This window comes from Mytilus californianus, unplaced genomic scaffold, assembly GCF_021869535.1.
Source record: "Mytilus californianus isolate M0D057914Y unplaced genomic scaffold, xbMytCali1.0.p SCAF_10, whole genome shotgun sequence".
Classification (NCBI taxonomy): domain Eukaryota; kingdom Metazoa; phylum Mollusca; class Bivalvia; order Mytilida; family Mytilidae; genus Mytilus; species Mytilus californianus.
This window is the reverse complement of record NW_026262582.1, coordinates 3,374,629-3,395,147: the sequence shown is the minus strand read 5'-3', so window position 1 is coordinate 3,395,147 and position 20,519 is coordinate 3,374,629. Positions and strand designations below refer to the sequence as shown.

General features: G+C 32.4%; 1 protein-coding gene across 1 annotated transcript in view; it reads left to right on the top strand.

The window, feature by feature from the left end:
- The first annotated feature begins 8,227 nt into the window (after positions 1-8,227).
- Positions 8,228-20,519, top strand: part of LOC127717469 (uncharacterized) — an 84,314-nt gene continuing 72,022 nt past the window's right edge. The window contains exons 1-6 of the mRNA XM_052223109.1: positions 8,228-8,379; positions 9,693-9,752; positions 10,942-11,022; positions 13,673-13,969; positions 14,702-15,022; positions 15,860-16,150. Of these exons, the coding sequence (XP_052079069.1) occupies positions 9,695-9,752; positions 10,942-11,022; positions 13,673-13,969; positions 14,702-15,022; positions 15,860-16,150 (1,048 nt within the window). The 5' untranslated portion in view covers positions 8,228-8,379; positions 9,693-9,694. The remainder of the gene's footprint in view (positions 8,380-9,692; positions 9,753-10,941; positions 11,023-13,672; positions 13,970-14,701; positions 15,023-15,859; positions 16,151-20,519) is intronic.

The following is a 20,519-nucleotide window of genomic DNA, read 5'->3' as shown; positions in this document are numbered from 1 at the left end:
TATTTGTTTATTAACCGAAACGTTTTATTTATGACATGATACTGGCAGCTATGATAAAGGTATCGCAAACTACATTCGTGTATAAAGAAAGTTTCAAATCGATTGTTTACAATTAGTAAAGTCAAGGTTGTTTTTTAAGGTAGAAGTAACACTATATGAACACAAAATTGTCCTTTTTATACTTTTGCCCGATTATGTTCAGTTCATATTACTTTTTAAAACAATCAAAAAAATGAAAGACTCGTTGCAAACCATATCAAACTGGTTTCGAAGGATTTCAATATCTTCCGCCTCACCTTGTTGTTAAGATAAATACGTATAATCAAATGTTATCGATTTTACGAAACTTGCTATTGGTGAAAACTTGGCCAGATACGTTTGAGACCAAAAGTCTATAAACTATAAATATGAATGTGACAAGCAATCATCCTGGTGTAGCATGGCAGAACTCAAAATTTGATTGTTCTTAAATATGCCACAATAATGCACTAATTTCTTTTTGAAAGGGAGCAGCATAAAAAGGAGATAAAAGCACCGAGTTGCAAGAATGTAATGACAAACTTTTCAAAATATTACTCCATTCGATAAAAAACAGTACATCAGTAATAACAAATAATTAGGGACTTAAAAAGAAAATTTAATGACCGACCGCAAACAACATGACCAAAAATAAAAAAATAAAAAAACAACTGACTTCAAAATCTAAAAGAACAAACCCAATTTAAATCAGTTCAAGGACTCTGGTGATATTTTGATATAAAATATGGACTAAGGACAAAAATATGGATAAAACGAATATAGAAAAGTCGTGGTCATTCTAAATATATATTTCCGTAGCAGTCAAAAAAATTTTGGCCGCGACTCTGAAACATTTGAGACTGTACCATTAGAAACCTTTGGTTCAAAATCTAAAATGAAGGTAGCAACCAACATTCAGAATAATTACATAGTAAATTGAATTCTTTAAAACTTATTTTTATTTTTGAATGCTATTTAAAAAATAAAAAAAACAAAAATACTGAACGCCAAGGAAAACTCAAAACGGAAAGTCCTTTAACAAACGGCAAAATCAAAAGCTCAAGCACATCAAACAAATTGAAAACAACTGCCATATTCTTGACTAGGAACAGGCATTTCCTTATGTAAAATTGGTGGATTAAACCTGGTTTTATAGCTAACTAAACCTCTCGAATAATGTGTTTTATCTACTTAAAGGTGCGCAATATAATCATATAATCATATTAAAAGAAAACAATTATTTGTAAATTTGATGCGACCGAGGCGCCTTTCAGAAATGTTCTTTATCAAGAAGGCTAAATAACTAACTTTGTTGCAGGAGTGAGATATTTAGTTTCTTAAAAATTTCAAATTTTATCTACAGGGAAAAAAAGTGTTTTATAAATCATGTCAATACCAAAGCACTGACTACTGAGCTTATGATGCTATCAAGGACTCACAGTAAACCGGCATTGGTATCAGCACAGTACTAGTAAAAGAATATAACACTTTATAAATCCATGCGTCTTTAGCGCTTTCCTGGATTTGCCTACATCTGTAACGCTTAAAGTCATAATTTAGGAGGCCTGGGGATATATACATAAAGCTAAATGTAAAGAGCTACAAATGTGTATGAGCAAAATGGACCTTAAAAGGCTATTCAACAAAGTTAACTCTGCAAGAAGAAGTTAAGTTTCTTAATATTTTTATTTCATTTATCAACGTCGAACTTTAAAACACATATAAAATTATATGTTAAAAAGCATGTCAATACCGAAGTACTGACTACTAAGCCTCTTATAACTTCGGGGACTGACAGCCTACCAGAAGTAAACATGTGTAACGCCAGGTATGTAGGAAAACGTAGAATGTTAGGAGCTGCATGACCAAAGGGACATAAACTGATTATCCAAACTCACAATAGGTCAAACTTGACTGAGGTAGTTTGTACCTTTAGTTCTTCATAATTTCTTAATTTGTCAACGGGGAATCTGAGGAAAGTGTGTCACAAATTATGTCCATTCCGGAGAACTAATCACTGAACGGATGATACCTTTGGTGACTAAAAGTCCACCAGTGCTTGTTATAGAAAACAAACTCGTTATACTTCCGTGCGTCATAATAATTTTTCTGGAATTATCTTCAGCTGCTGAACGATCAAGGTAAACAAATATGCGACTGTCATATATGTGAGAGGTTTAGCTAGCTACAAAACCAGGTTCAACCACCATTTTCTACATCAGAAAATGCCTGTTCCAAGTCAGGAAAATAACAGTTGTTTTCCATTCGTTTGATGTGTTTGAGCTTTTGGTTTTGCCATTTGATTAGGGAATTTTTCTCGGAGGTATTTTTGTTATTTTACATTTTACACTTTATAGAAAGCCCGGGATGTATGAATACGTAATAATGTAGGATCTACAAGACGGAAGGGACTGGAAATAACAATTTCATTGAAGGGAATCGGTGTCTAAGGCAATTGGAGATTAGTTTCTTAATAATTGTTTGTGTATCAACGGCGAATTTTAGAAAACAAATGTTATAAATCATGGCAATACTGTAGTACTGACTACCGCGGATAAAAAGAAAATTACGTTTTTATAAATTTCCAGCGTTCGGTATATCTCAATGAAAACGCTCGTGCATGTTCACTTAATACGCACTTTATTAACATTGCTGTGCTCCTTACACATGTTACACAAAAAATGCTCCAACAGAGGTATGAGAAAAAACGACTGACATCGACACTACATAAATTTTACAGTCGCCATAATAGATTGTTGAACGATACGATGTGTCAGTGTCTAAACTCAATAGGGAAATGTTTTCGTGGTTTTAAATCTTTAGATACCAATAAAGTTGTCTGGTCTGTAATTTAATCTATTGTGTCCTATTCTCGATTGTGAGATTTTGACCGACTGAAAATTCGCATGGCGAGTGATGCATGTATAGCAGACGACGGTTATCTTGTCAAGGCACACGGTCTCACACTTTTTCCCCTCAGTTCCTGTTTGTTAACTTGATTTATTTCTTCCTAATCGATTTACGAGACGTGAACATCGGTAATTACTGTCTATGAAATTTACCCTCATCAGGAACGCTCAAGGTAAAAAAAAATAAAACTCAGTGAGTCACCACCAATTACAAAAATTCTCTGACCATGTTCTAACATTCAAATACCGTCAGACATATCATTTTATCATATACAGTTTTCGATGATATCCCTTTCAACAAAGTCTACTGTATCGCTATTTCTTCTGGGGACATAGTAAGCTAAGCTTAGGTTTTCTATGTTGTGTTTTGCGTTTTGTTGTTTGTCTTTTGGTCGTTTTCCGGTTTTTTTTTGCCATGGTACTGTATCATTGTAACACCATAGTAAGATCATTGAATATTGTTTTTTATCGGTACCTACATTGATTTTGTTTTCGATAGATTAAGATAAGACTAAATGTGTTTTTTTATTTTATACATTTATGAAAATGCATGGTCCGACATCTGTCGATATACTGTAATTATTTTGTTTTGCATTGCAGAAGCTCATGCTTTTCCATGGTGTTAGTTGTTTTTGATGATATGATGGATTAGCTACTTTCCTTATTTTTTATCGCTGATAATTTTTCCACAATCCTGTTTACTAAAACTTTACAAAGCCTCATCAAGCGAATCTTTTTGGTAATATACTTATATTTCAATGTATATAGGTGATCGTATATATATTGTAGTGTTGCTGTTATTACATTTAAAAATTTGTACATATAATAATAAGATATACACAATTACAAAATTGGACATTGACATAAATGATTGTAATTGACAAAAATGTAATCTGAAAATCATGAAAAGTCCAAAAAATCACAACCCTATTTCGTGTTAACTCAATTAGATCACCGCCAAATTACACATGTGACAGTTCTTCCATGATTATATTTGCTTTAACTACTTTGGAATCTAATTCGCTCTTCAGACAATTCGTAAGTATTGTTTTGTACAGATACAAATTAGCTCAAAACAGGACAGGCGAAGTGCTGCTACAAAAATGATTTACTTCCACAAGACGTAATTGTTCATTCATTAAAATTTGTGTTCGTGTTTTACAATTCACCTTTTTATCTAGTTCTCACAAAAGCATATCCAATTATAACAGACCGTCGGAGAAACAAGGATGAAAAAAAAAGGACGGATAAAATGTTAACTTTTGTAATTTTTGTTTGATCAGAAAACAATCACTGACAAATCTCCTCCAATTTGAATTCAAAGTTGTATTACCTTTACCAGAGCAAATACTAAATCACATAATAATAAAAACAATGTACAGTAGCAACACTAGACATTGTTCTACAACTCTTGTCCAAGTGTAGTTAGTGAGTGGCATTACCTGTGAATCGCATTTTAAAAGTCACTCTGTTATAGACGTCAAATTTGTTAGTGTATCTCCACTTTCTCTTTGTTTTCCATATACCCAATACCCTAAAGTCATACAAGTCAAACTTACGTAGGTACCTGTTTAATAATAAATACGGAAAACATACTTTTATTGACATTACATTTGCTCATTCTAGAGACGTTTTAGCTGCAAAACGTAAGAAACTGAAAGCGCAGGGGAAAGGTAAGAAACCAAACAAATCATCTGGTCCCATGTCAGGAGCCTGTAATTCAGTGGTTGTCTTTTGTTGCTTAACATATATTTGGTTTCCTTTCATTATTTTGTACATTAATCAGGTCGTTAGTTTTCTTGTTTGAATAGTTTTTCATTTGTCATTTTTTGTTTTGGCTTTTTCTATGCGGTATGGGTTTTGCTACTTGTTGAAGACCGTACGGTGACCTATAGCTGTTAACTTCTGTGGCGTTTGGTCTTTTGTGGGGAGTTGAGATTGAAAACTCACAGGTCGAAGACAAAACTGATAACGCCATGGCAAAATAAGGAAATATGAAGAAAAATCAAACAATTTCACAAAACACTACATAGGAAACTCAAGATTTAGCAACATTGAAGCTGTTAAATTAGACCTTGAGTTAAAAAAAAATCTATGTATCATGTAAATGATAGCAAAGCATGACGGCAGATGGCACCAACCATATCATGAATACCAATATATATATATTTGATTTTTTCAGTGCTTAATTTGTGCATGTAACTTCTATGTTTTTAATTTTGTCATTTGTCATCTCTATATAATGCACACCCCCTCATCCTACCGAATATAATGATGAAGACGATCAGTCTATTTTACATGCATCATAGAAGTTAGAAGAAACACTTCAGAAGATAGAAAATTTCGACGTAGAATTACTTCAAGATCCTAGAGTTGCTTTTGTACCCACAACATCGGCGATTTCTACTTCTACTTCTACATTTTCGAGTAGCTGTAACAGTATCGTCCATATCAACGCCCTCGATTATTGATAAATCCCTCAATCCCAAAAGTAAACAATATGGTTGAGTAATGCATATATATATATACTCCTGAGTGTCAATTAATTTCTATTCTGGAGATCATGAGTAAAAATCCAAAACTTAAACCTGCATGAGTTATTATTCTAACAGTAAATAAAGAGAAAAGTATGAACTAAGTTATTTGTAGATGTCATACTTAAGAATATTTTTTGTTTGTTGTAGTTTTTATGAATACTGCTCAAATACAGTTCTTTCATGAACCATTTAAGTGCAGTTGCAATATCCTTATAACAGTATATGATAAATTTGTTGTGATATGGTATTTTTTTCCATTGAAGACCCATATCAATATTCTGTTTAAAGGCTATCCGGTCAATACTGAAGATTCTGGCTGATAACACAACATAGAAAACTAAACACTAAGCAACACGAACCAAACTGAAAAACTGGGGTAGTTCTCGTGTGTTCTGGGAGAGGAAGAAGATCATGCTCATCATTGAAAAAATGAGTTCAGCTAAACTGTTAAACAAAACCCAAAAAGATTTAAAAACAGGGAAAGATGGAGAATCCAGTTAAAAGTTATAGCTTGGAGTTAGAGTGGCCGATCATCTCTTTATAAAAAAAAAAAATAAAACTAAATGAGTATTTGATAAATCAAAAAATATAATTTCACAATGAAAAGGAAACGATAATGAAAAAACAATCTTATCAATCGCATAAAGATCCCCATTTAAAGAGATATGCGATAAACCAAAGCAGGATTAACAAAACAAAATACATCTTTTAATGTTTAGTTTTGTTTAACGGAAATGACAGTTACAAAATTATATATATAACATAATAAATTAATATCCAGGTAAAATCTTTTGAATACCTTGAAGTCTATTACCTTATATTATTTTATTCATTTAAACATGTTAAACATGTAAAATAATCTACATTTTATAGGGGTCAGCAAATTCGTAAAGACTACATACTCATTAAAGTACATTTGTCATAAGTAAGAAACATATACAAAAACAAGATAATAAGATTGCTATGCACAATGCAGTCATGAAAGCACGCTGATTGGTGCATTTTTCGCTTTTTTTTTCAAAGGAGTGCAGAATATCACGACCATGTGCAACGCAAAAATATAAGTACATGTGTATTGACTGGTAAGACCAAAAGTGTTCATTATAAATGTCGTTTGATAGTAGTATGCATCATTTGAAATCAAAGTATACCTAATAAATTGTTAGTAGGTAGACAAGGAATATTGAAGATACACATACATGTATATTAAAAACACTTGAAACAAGGCTATATATCATTGAGACACCGTGCTTTCCACCCTTTCACAGTATCACATTTTTATGTTCTATAAACATGATAAACCAGTTTATCCTAATTCAGTATTTTATTTATTTAAAGTTTTATAGCTAGAACGTAACGTAACTAGAAAATATGATATTCCCATACGTTGGATATAAAACTAAAAGGATCCTGCTTAACAAACCTGCCATGAAATATTTTATGCATGCATATTTTTAGACGTATTTATCTAAGTTAGTCGTCAAATATGTCATAAAAACAATGTGAGTAATGGCATTAATGTACATATTAAGACTATCCCATGAACCCATTCAAGATGTAAAAGAACTACTGGTTAGGTAACTGAATAAATTTCTATCTTGGAGATGCATCCTCATAGATTACATTTTATAAATCCCTTTCGAAAATGGTCAAAAAGTATACTATCGGATAAATTCATCAGCAATGTTAATTTCTACCTCAGACAAAAGTATCTTGAAATTGTAAATGCAGTTTTTTAAAGAAGTAGGACGTATACAACTTTTACGTTCAGAATGTTTGAAACTCTCCTTTAAACCTTTTTTGAAAATCTGTATACGTATTACTCGGCCTTCAAATTATACGTTTGATATATTACATTGACAAATGTGCCCAGCTGTTTAACATAATGTGATTGTAAGTGCAAAACACAGTTCGACCTAAAATTCGCGTATCGAGTTCAGCTTCGAGATTAAATTTGAAATCAGACTTCAAGTAACAATTCGAATTACATATACATGTTATATTTTTCCGAATTACATAGCTGTGTTGTGGTTTGTATCTGGTGATTGTGGTTGTTTTTTTTGCCCTTTCTTTTTTAGCCATGGCGGCGTCAGTGTATTTTTGACTTATAAGTTTGAATGTGTCTTTTGTTTCTTTTGTCTTTCTGTTATATTTGTGTTTAAACATTGTTAAAGTGTATAATGCATTTCCTAAATAATCATTAACGTTCACTCTATACAATGCGCTATTTCAAAATCAAACAATAACGACACGTTATTTTCAGAAAGAAATACAAACAATTAAAAACATATAGTTCGTTCGTTACAATCTGGTATGCAAACGTTTATTTTTATTTTGATAAACTTAACAACGCATTGGCCTTTGGTCAAAATATACATTTTGGTAAGGGTATTGTATGTTAGTTTTACGATTAACTTATGACAACATGCCCGACAATCAATGGTTAAACACTCATCTTAACGTATATGAAATGCTCATTTTTCATGATAACAAATTACACAAACTAAACAATCCTTAGTTGTAATTCTGCCATGTAGAGACATATTTCAAATTATGTATTTAGTGTTTAGGAAATGATGTATTTAACAATAAATACTTCATCCTCATTTTCTATTTTGTTCCAGCACGAATCATTTAAACATGGATTAATAATTTCCGATATAAATTGGGTTTTTTGATAATTTAATAACGGAAATAATATTCTATTGGATAGGTTGAAAATTGTTTTATGAATTTTATTTGTACATCCTTGAATAACAAATCAGGAAGATAAAGTACACAACATAGCATCAAGCATTTCTTTATTGTTTATTTCGTTGTCATAAGCATTATATGGATATCCAATATTATGTTATCTATTGTTGTATGTAATTATTTAAGTACTGTAGTCTGAAAACAAACAGCATTCAAATCGGGTAAGTGATTATAAAAGTAAACTGTTGGAATTGAGTTTGTATGAAACAATGTTTCAAGAAGAAACTATCAGTTTTGGTAGATAAAATGAATAACATATACGAAAAACGTATTGGCTCCAATACCGTGATGATAGTTTAATTCTAAGAGGAAAGTCCATAAAGCTCGACACAATCAAGCGCTTGACAATATCAACCAGTGGACCGAATTGAAAACAACTGCTATATGCCTGCTTCGGTACTGGTATTTCCCAAATCAACTGATGGGTTAAACATAGTTCTGGGGTTAACTAATCCTGCCTTTTGTATGAAAATGTGTTGGTTCTATTGAAACTAGAAATAATTGCTTAGTGTCATAACAATTAGACTCCAGCCGCCAAACTATGTTAGTATACATCAGAGACAAACAACATAAAAACAAATCTGACTATGGCACCAACACAAAAAAAAGAAGGTTAAGTTGATAGTCCTTAACAAATATGACATACACACTTTCCCGAAAAAAAAAGCGCAAATCAAGTACAATATAAATAGAAGTATATCCACGAAAAAACAAAAATATAGAAACCTTATGCGTCCGAATCATACATCTAGAAATTGACAATGAGGGTCGGTTGAAAACAAAACTTTACGACAAAAGAGATGATTTCAGCTTCCCAATTGTGAACTTTCCATTTCTATGTAGCAACATTCCAGAAGCGCCTGCATACGGAGTATATATCTCCCAATTGATACGATATTCCCGGGCTTGTGTTTCCTATCATGATTTCCTTGATAGAGGATTGCTGCTCACAAGGAAGCTATAAAACCAAGAGTTCCAAATGGTGAAGTTGAAATCATCCCTTCGTAAATTTTACGGACGCCATCACGTGTTGGTTGACCGTTATGGAATAACCGTTTCACAGATGATATCGGATATGTTCCTTATGTCGTAACTACAATACCCTTCCCTTTTCACGAATGTGACTTACCGAATTAGACTATTTACCGGATTTGTAATAACATAAGCAACACGACGGGTGCCACATGTGGAGCAGGATCTGCTTATTCTTCCGGAGCACCTGAGATCACCCCCAGTTTTTGGTGGGGTTCGTGTTGTTTAGTCTTTAGTTTTCTATGTTGTGTCATCTGTACTATCATTTGTCTGTTTGTCTTTTTATTTTTGGCCATGGCGTTGTCAGTTTGTTTTCGATCTATGAGTTTGACTGTCCCTCTGGTATCTTTTGTCCCTCTTTTATACACCTTAATCCACCAACATCACGAACACCCTAAACCAATATCCTATCTCTTCAATATATAATTTCATTACATTACAGGAATGAATTTGATCAGCTGTATTTTGAAGTTGCTAGTAATATGTGTACTTCCTTTGAGAGGTAAGTTCTACTGAGTGAAAATACTGTAATTAAACTAGGTAACACATTCGTACTATCAACTAACATCTGCGGTCGGTCATATATCAGTGACAATAATATGTATGAACAGTTGAAAATATAAAAATACTCTACAATTCGTTTTTGTACTATACGATTTAGATTTGCCTAGAAAATCAAAGTTATTCAGAAATGTAATCCCAAATGTTGCAAATAAAATATGGTCATATTATCATTAATGGAATGTATTCTTTAAAGGAAATAAATATCTCACAAATAGTTAAGAAAAAAGTAAAAATAGCAAAAATACCGAACTCCGAGGAAAATTCAACAGAAAGTCTATAATGAAATGGCAAAATTAGAAGCTAAAAACACTTTAAATGAATGGATAACAACTGCTCGAAATCTGATTTAATACAGGCACAACACTATAGCAGTTTTTAGAATCAGTACATTACAGTTGTTATTCATTCGAACATTTAACAATGATAAGTGTGGCGATAGATAAATATAGTTTATTTCTTTATAAAAATGTATAGAGAGAAAGATAATTTCAAGTCAATTTCAAAAATATAAGTATATATATATATATATACAATTCCTGAATTCAAAACTGAGAAACTCTTATATTGATATTAACGAATATACCACAAATCTAGCTTCCACCATCAATACAATCGCCATCATGAAATAGCAAAGAAAGCTAAAAGTAAAGCTTTATACCTTCAATCAAACAGGCCTTTTTAAAGCAGTGACTAACATGAATTTAGTATGGAAATGTGTTATCACCTATCAATTCCGGTACTTTTTAATCTTTGTACACTTGCTTACTTTCTTTTCACGTTCTACATAGGTTTAACATTACCTGCTAGTAATAAATAAAGGCAACAGTAGTATACCGCTGTTCGAAATTCATAAATCGATTGAGAAAAAAACAAATCCGGGTTACAAACTAAATCTGAGAGAAACACATCAAATATAAGAGGAGAACTAAGACACAACAGAAACACTAAAATGCAACACACACAGAAACGAACTATAAGATAACAATAGCCATTTTCCTGACTTGGTACAGGACATTTTAAGAAAAAATGATGGATTGAACCTGGTTTTGTGGTTTTAATAAAGCATTTGGTAATTCGTTACATATCGTTTGTGTTTTCAAAAGATATAACTGATTCTAATTAATTAGGTTTGCCTTCAACATCTTCAAAGATAAAAGTACGGGGAACAGACATAAAAAACAGACAGAAAGGATTGCTGGATATTCAGTGTAAGTACATCATATAGAGATTAACTTTTTAACGTTGATAACAATCAAAGATTTGAAACGGTTTAAGAATTTTTTCCCATACACATCGACATTTTTGTTTTCATAATATGCAAAATGTGTCCATTGTAATACATTTTATGTCGTTAACTATATTTTACATATTTGTAAATCCTTTATTAACCGCAAATTATCTGATTCATTTCAAAGAGTAAAATCACAAAAATACCGAAGTCCTTAATCAAATGGCAAAAACAAAAGATCAAAAACATCAAATGAATGAATAACAACTGGCATATTCCTTACTTGGTACAGGCATTTTCGTATGTAGAAAATGGTGGATTAAATCTGGTTTTATTGCTAGCTTAACCTCTCACTTGTATGACAAAGCGATTTTGTTCAATCAATCAAAAACGTTTGATCATTAGTAAATATCCTCAACAATGTTTATTCTATAAATTAGAAAATGATGGCTATACTTTATATAGAAACAAGGAGATGTGGTATGTGTGTTAATGAAACAGCTCTCCATCCAAGTCACGATGTGTAAAAAGTTAACAATATAGGTTAAAGTACGGCCTTCAACATGGAGGCTTTGCTTGCACCGAAAAGCATGCTAAACAAAAAAAAAACAAAAAAAAAACACGTCAAATAGACAAATATGAGAGTTTGAACAGAAAAGTTAAAAAAAAAAAAAAAAAAAAACAATAGATGCCAATTATTTTAATTAAACATGTTAAAAACTTCAATACAACCAACTAACATATCGAGCGTCACTGATGCATTTTTTGTATACGAAACCCGTATCTAGCTTTCACATACTGTTATCTATAATGTGTTTATTTACAACCACTTGGTCGATGCCACTGCTGGTCGATCTTTCTTCCCGATGGTATCACCAGCTCAATAGTTATTACTTTTGTGTTGAAAATAATTATCATTAATGTATTCATTATAATTGTAAATTAACAGTTAATAAAACTTTTATTTTTCGAAATACGAATGTTTGTCTACCACCGAAATAGAAAACCTTAGCAATGTTTGATTTTCAATGCTATTAAACTTCAAACTTTATTTTGCCCATCTGTCTTTTTTAATTCGATGGTCACTGAGTCTTATGCAGACTTAACCTGCATCTGGTGTGCAAAATTTTAAATCTAATTTCTATGGTGCATTTATCTACTGCAACTTTGGATTTGTTATTATTCATTTTGTTGTGGATTTCGTGTGATTGGTAGACCACAAACATTGATATCCATAAGAAAAATGAAGCCACAGTATATACATGCTATAAACATGCGAAAAATTATAATCAGAACCTTCGAGTTAGCTGATCCGTAAACACGTCTTATGTTGCAATTGGTGGTAAGCCTAGGTCAAAAGTATAAAAAGAACATCCATAAGAGGGTTTTTGTCTGGCTGTTGTATAGAAAGTACGATAATTTTAAATTCTTAAAGACTGGAAAAAGCACAGGAAAACCAATGATTTTGAGTATCGATCCATTACACAAAGTCAGTACATGCAAAATCAATAACAAACAAAGATGCTGTTCTTCATTTCAAAGTCACATCGAAGTCATAATCACGGACCAAATAAAACTTTCATCTCACTGCACGTATAAAACGGACCCTACCACCGGTATGAGCAAAATTCTTTGCAAAATGAATATTGTTGTTTAGGACTTGAAAGCAACCACCTATAATACGAAAATATACCTGTTAAAACATACGAATATGAAAATAAGAAGATGTGGTAGGATTGTTAATGTGACAACTTTTTAAAAGGGACCAAAATGTCATATAAATTAACAAATATACAGAGTCACCGTCCGGTCTTCAGCGATATGCAAAACCCATACCGAATAGTCAGCTTATTATCAGTACTTTCAAAATTAACCCACATTAAAATAATGCCCTGCCTTTTATTTACTTGTATGTATATTTGCTGACTGTGTTCTCTTTTTAATATATTTTGATATTATAACTGAGTGTGGACATTATGTAAGCACAACAGAAGACGCTTACACTTTCGACGTAGCCGTTCAAGCGATTCATCAAATTTGGATTTTTTATAAAATTGAGAATGGAAATGGGGAATGTGTCAAAGAGACAACAACCCGACCATAGAACAGACAACAGCAGAAGGTCACCAACAGGTCTTCAATGCAGCGAGAAATTCCCGCACCCGGAGGCGTCCTTCAGCTGGCCCCTAAACAAATATATATACTAGTTCAGTGATAATGAACGCCATACTAAACTCCAAATTGTACACAAGAAACTAAAATTAAAAATAATACAAGACTAACAGGCTAGAGGCTCCTGACTTGGGACAGGCGCAATGTTTATTTGTATCTCCAAAAGGGATACATACATGTAAGATTTGAATCACGGTAAACCACTGTAGCCTCTTATTCATATATAAAGGACACAATTTTGATTGGCTTTGATCTTATTTATTTATATTGATTAATGAAAAAACTATATAATCTTTGGAATCTAAAGAGAAATAAAAAGTTTTCTGACTCCATTAAATTTCGATGTAAGCAATTATCATTCATATTCGAAATAAAGTATAAAAAATACAGAACTCCAAATAAAACATGAATTCTGCCTAATGAATATCTGAAACAGTGATTCGTATTTTGTTCTACAGATGCCCCAGTTGTTAAAATAAGAAATAAAGTAACTAAGAAAGGATTAGAACTAATATGTAATCCTAGAGGAAATCCTGACAATTATACTTTCGCCGATTGGGAGCACTGGTCTGAATTCAATGAACATATTCGAAATGTTCAAGGGACATCTGACGGTAAATTGACCTTTCTGATATCCAACAATAACAACAGCTTACATGAAAATGACGGCATTTACAAATGCAAAACAACAAACGGTATCAATGGTGCAAACGGAAGATTATACCAGAAAGGATCAGTTCGCATAACCAATAAAGGTGATACATTCACATTTTGTCTTTATATGTACGGACTGTATTCATATTAAAGTGCATGTTCTAATGTTTGAAAGTTGATTAGAAATGCCCTTCTAATTATATCTTATAAGCTATCAGCATGCATCTGTTTAAATGATTCAATTAAAAAAAACTGAACCACGATATTTTGCATTAAATTAACATGATGAAAAAATTGATCAATTTCCCTTTTGCATGGAAACACTCTTTCGTGCTGTTCTCCATTCTTACAATCACAGGAAAAACTTAAATGCTAAATCGTAAAGCTTAAGTTAAAAGGTATTTATTGTCTCTGGCCGAAACTTTTTCATTGATAAGCGTTCCAAAAGACAAGAAAACGTTGTAATGGATATATCAATTCAACCAGATAAAATGTTTATTTGAAATATGAATACTGTTGGAGCTGTGATTTATTACTTTAATGTAACAATTCATAATTCCAAAAAGATATAAAAAAAAATGATCATCAATAATCTATATTAACTTGAATATTGTGTAAATGATATTATCGACATATTTGTCAAGTTGGTTTTGTTCCTAATCCCTAATATTGTGTTAATAGATCATGAACAGAACCTGAAAGTCGGAACATTCGGCAATTACGTCACGTATCAGCGAGGCAACGTCACGCGTTTCTGTTCATCTGCGACTTCATTCGTAAAAGTCAGCATCAAAACCAAAATGTCATTACTCTATATATATATTTCATTTAAGCTCCACCGATATTTGTGAATGCAAATAAACCAATTCAATATGGTCGATACGGTCAGAAGATTAAGTTGAAGGTGCAATTGTACAATAAGTATGGCACGATACAAACAACTATATCAAAACTAAACGAGCCTTTGAATATACATGGAAGACAGGAGAGGATTCTAACACACGACATGTTCCATGGTGTAGATGTAACAGTTTCTGGTATAAAGATAACATTCCGACTGACACTGGCTAAAATAGAAGATTTTACAGATTATACAATAAAGGCTTGTAACAACATCACGTGTAATGTTTTTACGGTGAAGGTAACATCAAATTGTAAGTTGGCAATCAAATTTACGATAAAAATCTTAATCAATTTTAAGAATTGTTTATAATTATGTGATCGCTGACAGCACCAACATAAAGTCTTTGGGTAACAATGGACTTTTTCGGCATCCTACAGACATTTCCATCCATTTTGACTTACGGCAAAGTTCTTTACTTTATTAATATTGATAATAATAACAGTAGTTACAATACATTTTCCAACTGCTGGTATTATATCATATCGATATTAAACAAATCAAGCGATAACATTTTACCTTCAAGATACAGTTTGTTTAAATGGCACGAATACCTTATCTACAAAGTAGTCTTATGAAAGAGGCGCGAAAGATACCAGAGAGACATTCACACTCATAAATCGAAAATAAACTGACAACGCCATGGCAAAAAAAGAAAAGACAAACAGACAAACAATAGAAGACAAAACACAACATAGAAAACTAATGACTAAGCAACACGAATCCCTGTAAGAATTTTCATCTGTTTTCATCAGACGACATCGTTACGTTATCAAACATTTCCATTAGTAAAAATCAAACAACACTTGTCAAATTATATATTCAAGGGTTTCAGATGTAAACATTCTGATTGTCCTTCTGGTTTTTGGTTTCATTGTTATATTCGGTCTTAAGTTTTCTATTACGTGTTTGTTTTCTGTATTTGTCTTTGGGTTTTTGTTTTTGTTTTTATATAATGAAACTATGATTGACAGCTTGGTAGCGATATTAATTGGACTAAACTGGTAACGTCTCAAACTGATACTTTAAAATAGTTGGGTTTTTTTCCTCAAAATTCCTTAGTAACTTAAGTTAATTTTTCTTCAATTAGGTCGTCCCGAGCCTCCACCATATGTGTCAGTAATTCCATATGCTAGATATCTGGAAGTAGTGTGGGATCCTGGATTTGACGGGGGTTATCTGCAGACATTTTTCGTAGAATATCAACAAGAATCCGAAAATATATGGCAACGATCTGGACCAGTTGTTGATAACAGACAGGTTAAGATGTTAACATTCATAAATGAATTGAATCCAAAAACTCGATATCATATTCGGGTATTGTCCAAAAATGAGATTGGAGATAGCAATCAGACGGCTGTGACTTCTGTGATGACTTTAGGTGAGTAATCATGAAATATTGAGTAGCAAAATAATACTAATCATCATTGATCCCATGTTTCAGTGTAATACACTGTTTCTGAGTAGATTTTATAAATGGTGATTTGTGTATGTGAAGGTTACTTGAGTCTTTTTACGTTCTGTCATTTGTGTTTGATTTACAGTTTAAAGTCGAATTTTCTTTATTTCAAATACGGTTTGAAAAGATATGAGTGATGTCATCGCTGTAAACCGTCCTCACATTAAGAAAACTTTAAGTTATTGTACAAAGCTAAAAATGTTTTGTCAACGATTGTTTATAAAAACGGGTTCGAATTTACTTGTTGTCCTGTTTGTTGTTATCAGCACTTTCCCAATTTCCCAATTATGTCCTTTCAAATATTTTTACTTTCAACATCACTGAAGAGACCAATTGCCGAAATGCGTTTCTGATGCTGTATTATTGGTTTTGTTAATTTTATTACTGCAACTGGGTTCATACCTCTGTTGGTGGACGGTTAGTCCCCAGAGTATCAACAAACCAGTAGTCATTAATTCGGTACTTGAATGCATACAAATGCTGATATCTTTTAATAAAAATATAGTGTTAAAAAATTTTAAATAATTTTTATTTCAGGATTGTTTCTCTCACATGCAGAGCTCTAAATTTTTGCGCTTAAAAGATTTATAGTTTTTTTACTTTCAAATACGTTGGCCTGGAGCATACAGTTATTGTCGAAATGCGGATCTGGAGCTGTAAAATTTCGCGTATATCGATAATACTAATATACTCGTTTTCGGCGTTGTTTTCCAAAATAGTATTGCGTGTATGTATAGGTTATCTGGATCCAGCCCCCCCCCCCCCCCCCCCCAAAAAAAAAAAAAATTGGCATGGGAAAAAATGGCTTCAGGACACCGTCACGAAACTGTTCCTGTAATAGAATGCATGCTAAAATATTGCTTATTAAAATACATAATATAATTATATTTATTTCATTTGTTAAATGTGAAGAGAGTTTGACTCAACATTGTCAATTGTCTAACTGTTAAATACTGCATCAGTGGAAAATCTATTGTTCGAAGACAAAACAAAATTCACTCTTAGTCGAGAAATCAATAACAATACAATGCCTGTGATGATAATGATTGAAAGTTGTTTCCAAACACCAATTGTACAAGAAATGATTTGATAAATCAGTTTATTAAAACTACACATGCAAATACATTATGCTTTATGTTCATTATCTATCGATATCATTGCTTTAAAAGCTTCTGAAACTAAAATCTCAAGCATATTAATTTTGCTGAATATTCATAGAAATGTTGGACGAAATCATGTACATATAGAATTTAAAGATCATTTGTGTATTCCAAAGAGTCATCAGGGTATTCCACAAAGTCCTTAGCATGTTACAGTTTCCAAAATATAACAGTTTTTTACATCTACGTTTTCGAGTACAGCGGTCTGTTCACGTTAACATTGAAATGGCTTCCGTTTTTCGTCTCTTAGCGATTTTGTTCAAACACGTTTTATCTTGTTACGCCACTCTGCCAGATATACACGGCTTATGTGCATCAGTATCTGCCGCCTTTTGTCCACTTATAAATGGAAAAAGTTCTATTTTTTGAATGACACAGATAGCGTTATTCTTGTATTGTATTTCGTGAATAAATTGATTTTAATACATGTATTTGCAGTCTTCTGGATCTATTCACATTCAATGTTTACATCGGCATAAGGTCAGATTTAATTTGCTTAGTAACTTAATTGCAAAAGTGCCAATCTTTGCTGCATATCACTCGGTATGAAACCGAATTGTTGTGATTAGAATTACGTAGATAAGATAATGAAGGCCTGGTCACGTGGTCGAATACATAAATTAGTGATATCACAGTGGCATTTGTCACATTATGGAATAATCTTTATTATGAATAACAAATGCAATAACCAAAATCTTATTTAGTTTCCCATTTAGTCTTTACAACAAATTATAAAACAAATGAACAAAAATACTTATTGGTCTTTACACTGAATAGTACAATCAAGTGTTTAGCTACAATTCTTAAGTATGTTATTTTCATCCACAGCCGATCGCCCAGAACCTCCTTCAAATGTGTCAGTAACTCCGTATGAAAGACATCTAGTAGTATCATGGAGCCCTGGATATAACGGAGGAGAACCTCAGGCGTTTTTCATAGAATATCGCCAAGAAACCGATGAAATATGGAGACGGTCTGGGCCTATTACTGATTACAAGCAGGCTAGAATGTCGTATACCCTGTACAACAAGAGTCCAAAAACTAGTTATTTTGTTCGGCTGTTGTGCAAAAGTACTATAGGTGAAAGCAAGACCTTTATCACTTCTGTTATGACTTTAGGTGAGTTATTATTCAATATTGGATGTATCGAGTATCCGATTATCGCTCGGTAGTACCAAGTATCGAATACTAAAACGATACTCGACTAATCGATTTACTGTTAGAATACAGTTGTCTTCTTAATACAAAATTGGTCTTCTTGAGATTCTCTTTCAAAAAATTAAATAGGCATCACTGATTAATCATACTAGCAGATAAAATACATTTTGTGTCGAATACTTGTGCTAAATTTCTGTTTAAAATGCCTCCGAAAATATGTGGGCTATACCTAGGATACCACTTTAAATAAACATGTCTCAGCCATTCCGTCAAATCGGTTCCGTCCGAGCATATATTTTCGTCTGCAAGACTGTTAGTTACAAAGTTGCAAACCAAATGTCTCCAATAATAGTTAACAAGAATATATTTCCAAATAAAAAAAACAAAAAAGAAATCGTTACATCCTCTGGTGACTCTCGGTGAATAGTTAAACTTATAAGCCTTACGTCTTTTTAAACATTAAATGTGTTCTCTTAACCATCATCAGATACCATTGTTTGATATTGTTTTAGATTAACATGATTATATTGATAAGGTTATTGTTTTTTTTACATAATTAGTACTTGTAGGTAATGAACTATTAAATATGGTGTGTCCTTGTCCTAGATACTTATGTAGATGTTTTTTGTCCATTGAACAACAAACCACAGAATGTAAAATACGTATTTTTGTGTTTCTGTGTTGTAGATATATTCATGAGAGACTACTCGAGTATCGCTCGATTATACCAACGAGTACTCGATTAGTAATTGTTCACCGAGATGAAATCCTTAATTATACTCATCATTGTTACCATGATTTCGTGTTATACAAAGTTTTCGGCGTTGTTTTCTAAAATAGTACTGCGTGCGTGTAAAAGTTATCTGGATCAAGTCCCCCCCCCCCCCCCCCCCCCCCCCAAAAAAAAAGTTAGCATGGGGAAAAATGGCTTCAGGACACCGTCACGAAACTGTTCCTGTAATAGAATGCATGCTAAAATATTGCTTATTAATATGCTTAATATATTTATTTCATTTGTAAAATGTTAAGAGAGTTTGACTCAACGTTGTCAATTGTCTAACTGTTAAATACTGTATCAGTGGAAAATCTATTGATCGAAGACAAAAGAAAACTCACTCTTATTCGAAAAAGTCGAGAAAATCAATAACAATACAATGCCTGTGATGATAATGATTGTAAGTTGTTTCCAAACACCAATTGTACAAGAAATGATTTGATAAATCAGTTTATTAAAACTATACATGCAAATACATTATGCTTTATGTTCATTATATATCGATATCATTGCTTTAAAAGCTTCTGAAACGAATATCTGAAGCATATTAATCTTTGCTGACTATTCATTTGTGTATTCTAAAAAGTCATCAGGGTATTCCACAAAGTCCTTAGCATGTTACAGTTTCCAAAATATAACAGTTTTTCACATCTACGTTTTCGAGTACAGCGGTCTGCTCACGTTAACATTCAAATGGCTTCCGTTTTTCGTCTCTTAGCGATTTTGTTCAAACACGTTTTATCTTGTTACTCAACGTTGCCAGATATACACGGCTTATGTGCATCAGTAGCTGCCGCATTTTGTCCACTTATGAATGAAAAAAGTTCCATTTTTTAAATGGCCTTATTCTTGTATTGTATTGTCGTGAATAAATTGATTTTAATATATGTATTTGCAGTCTTCTGGATCTATTCACATTCAATGTTTACATCGGCATAAGGTCAGATTTAATTTGCTTAGTAATTTAATTGCAAAAGTGCCAATCTTTGCTGCATACTATCGATTCCATTGAATTGATTCCCTGAATTTCTATGATCTAGCTGCATATATATACAAATAATTAGCATGTTCGAGAATAGAGTACAGCCAGCAGAAAAGAAATTGAAGTTAGTACTCCAGGAATTTATTTGCATAGCAACATTTAAACCAATTTTACATCAAGTTTCCTTTAGCCTGCTGTACTGGTCGTTTGCTAAGT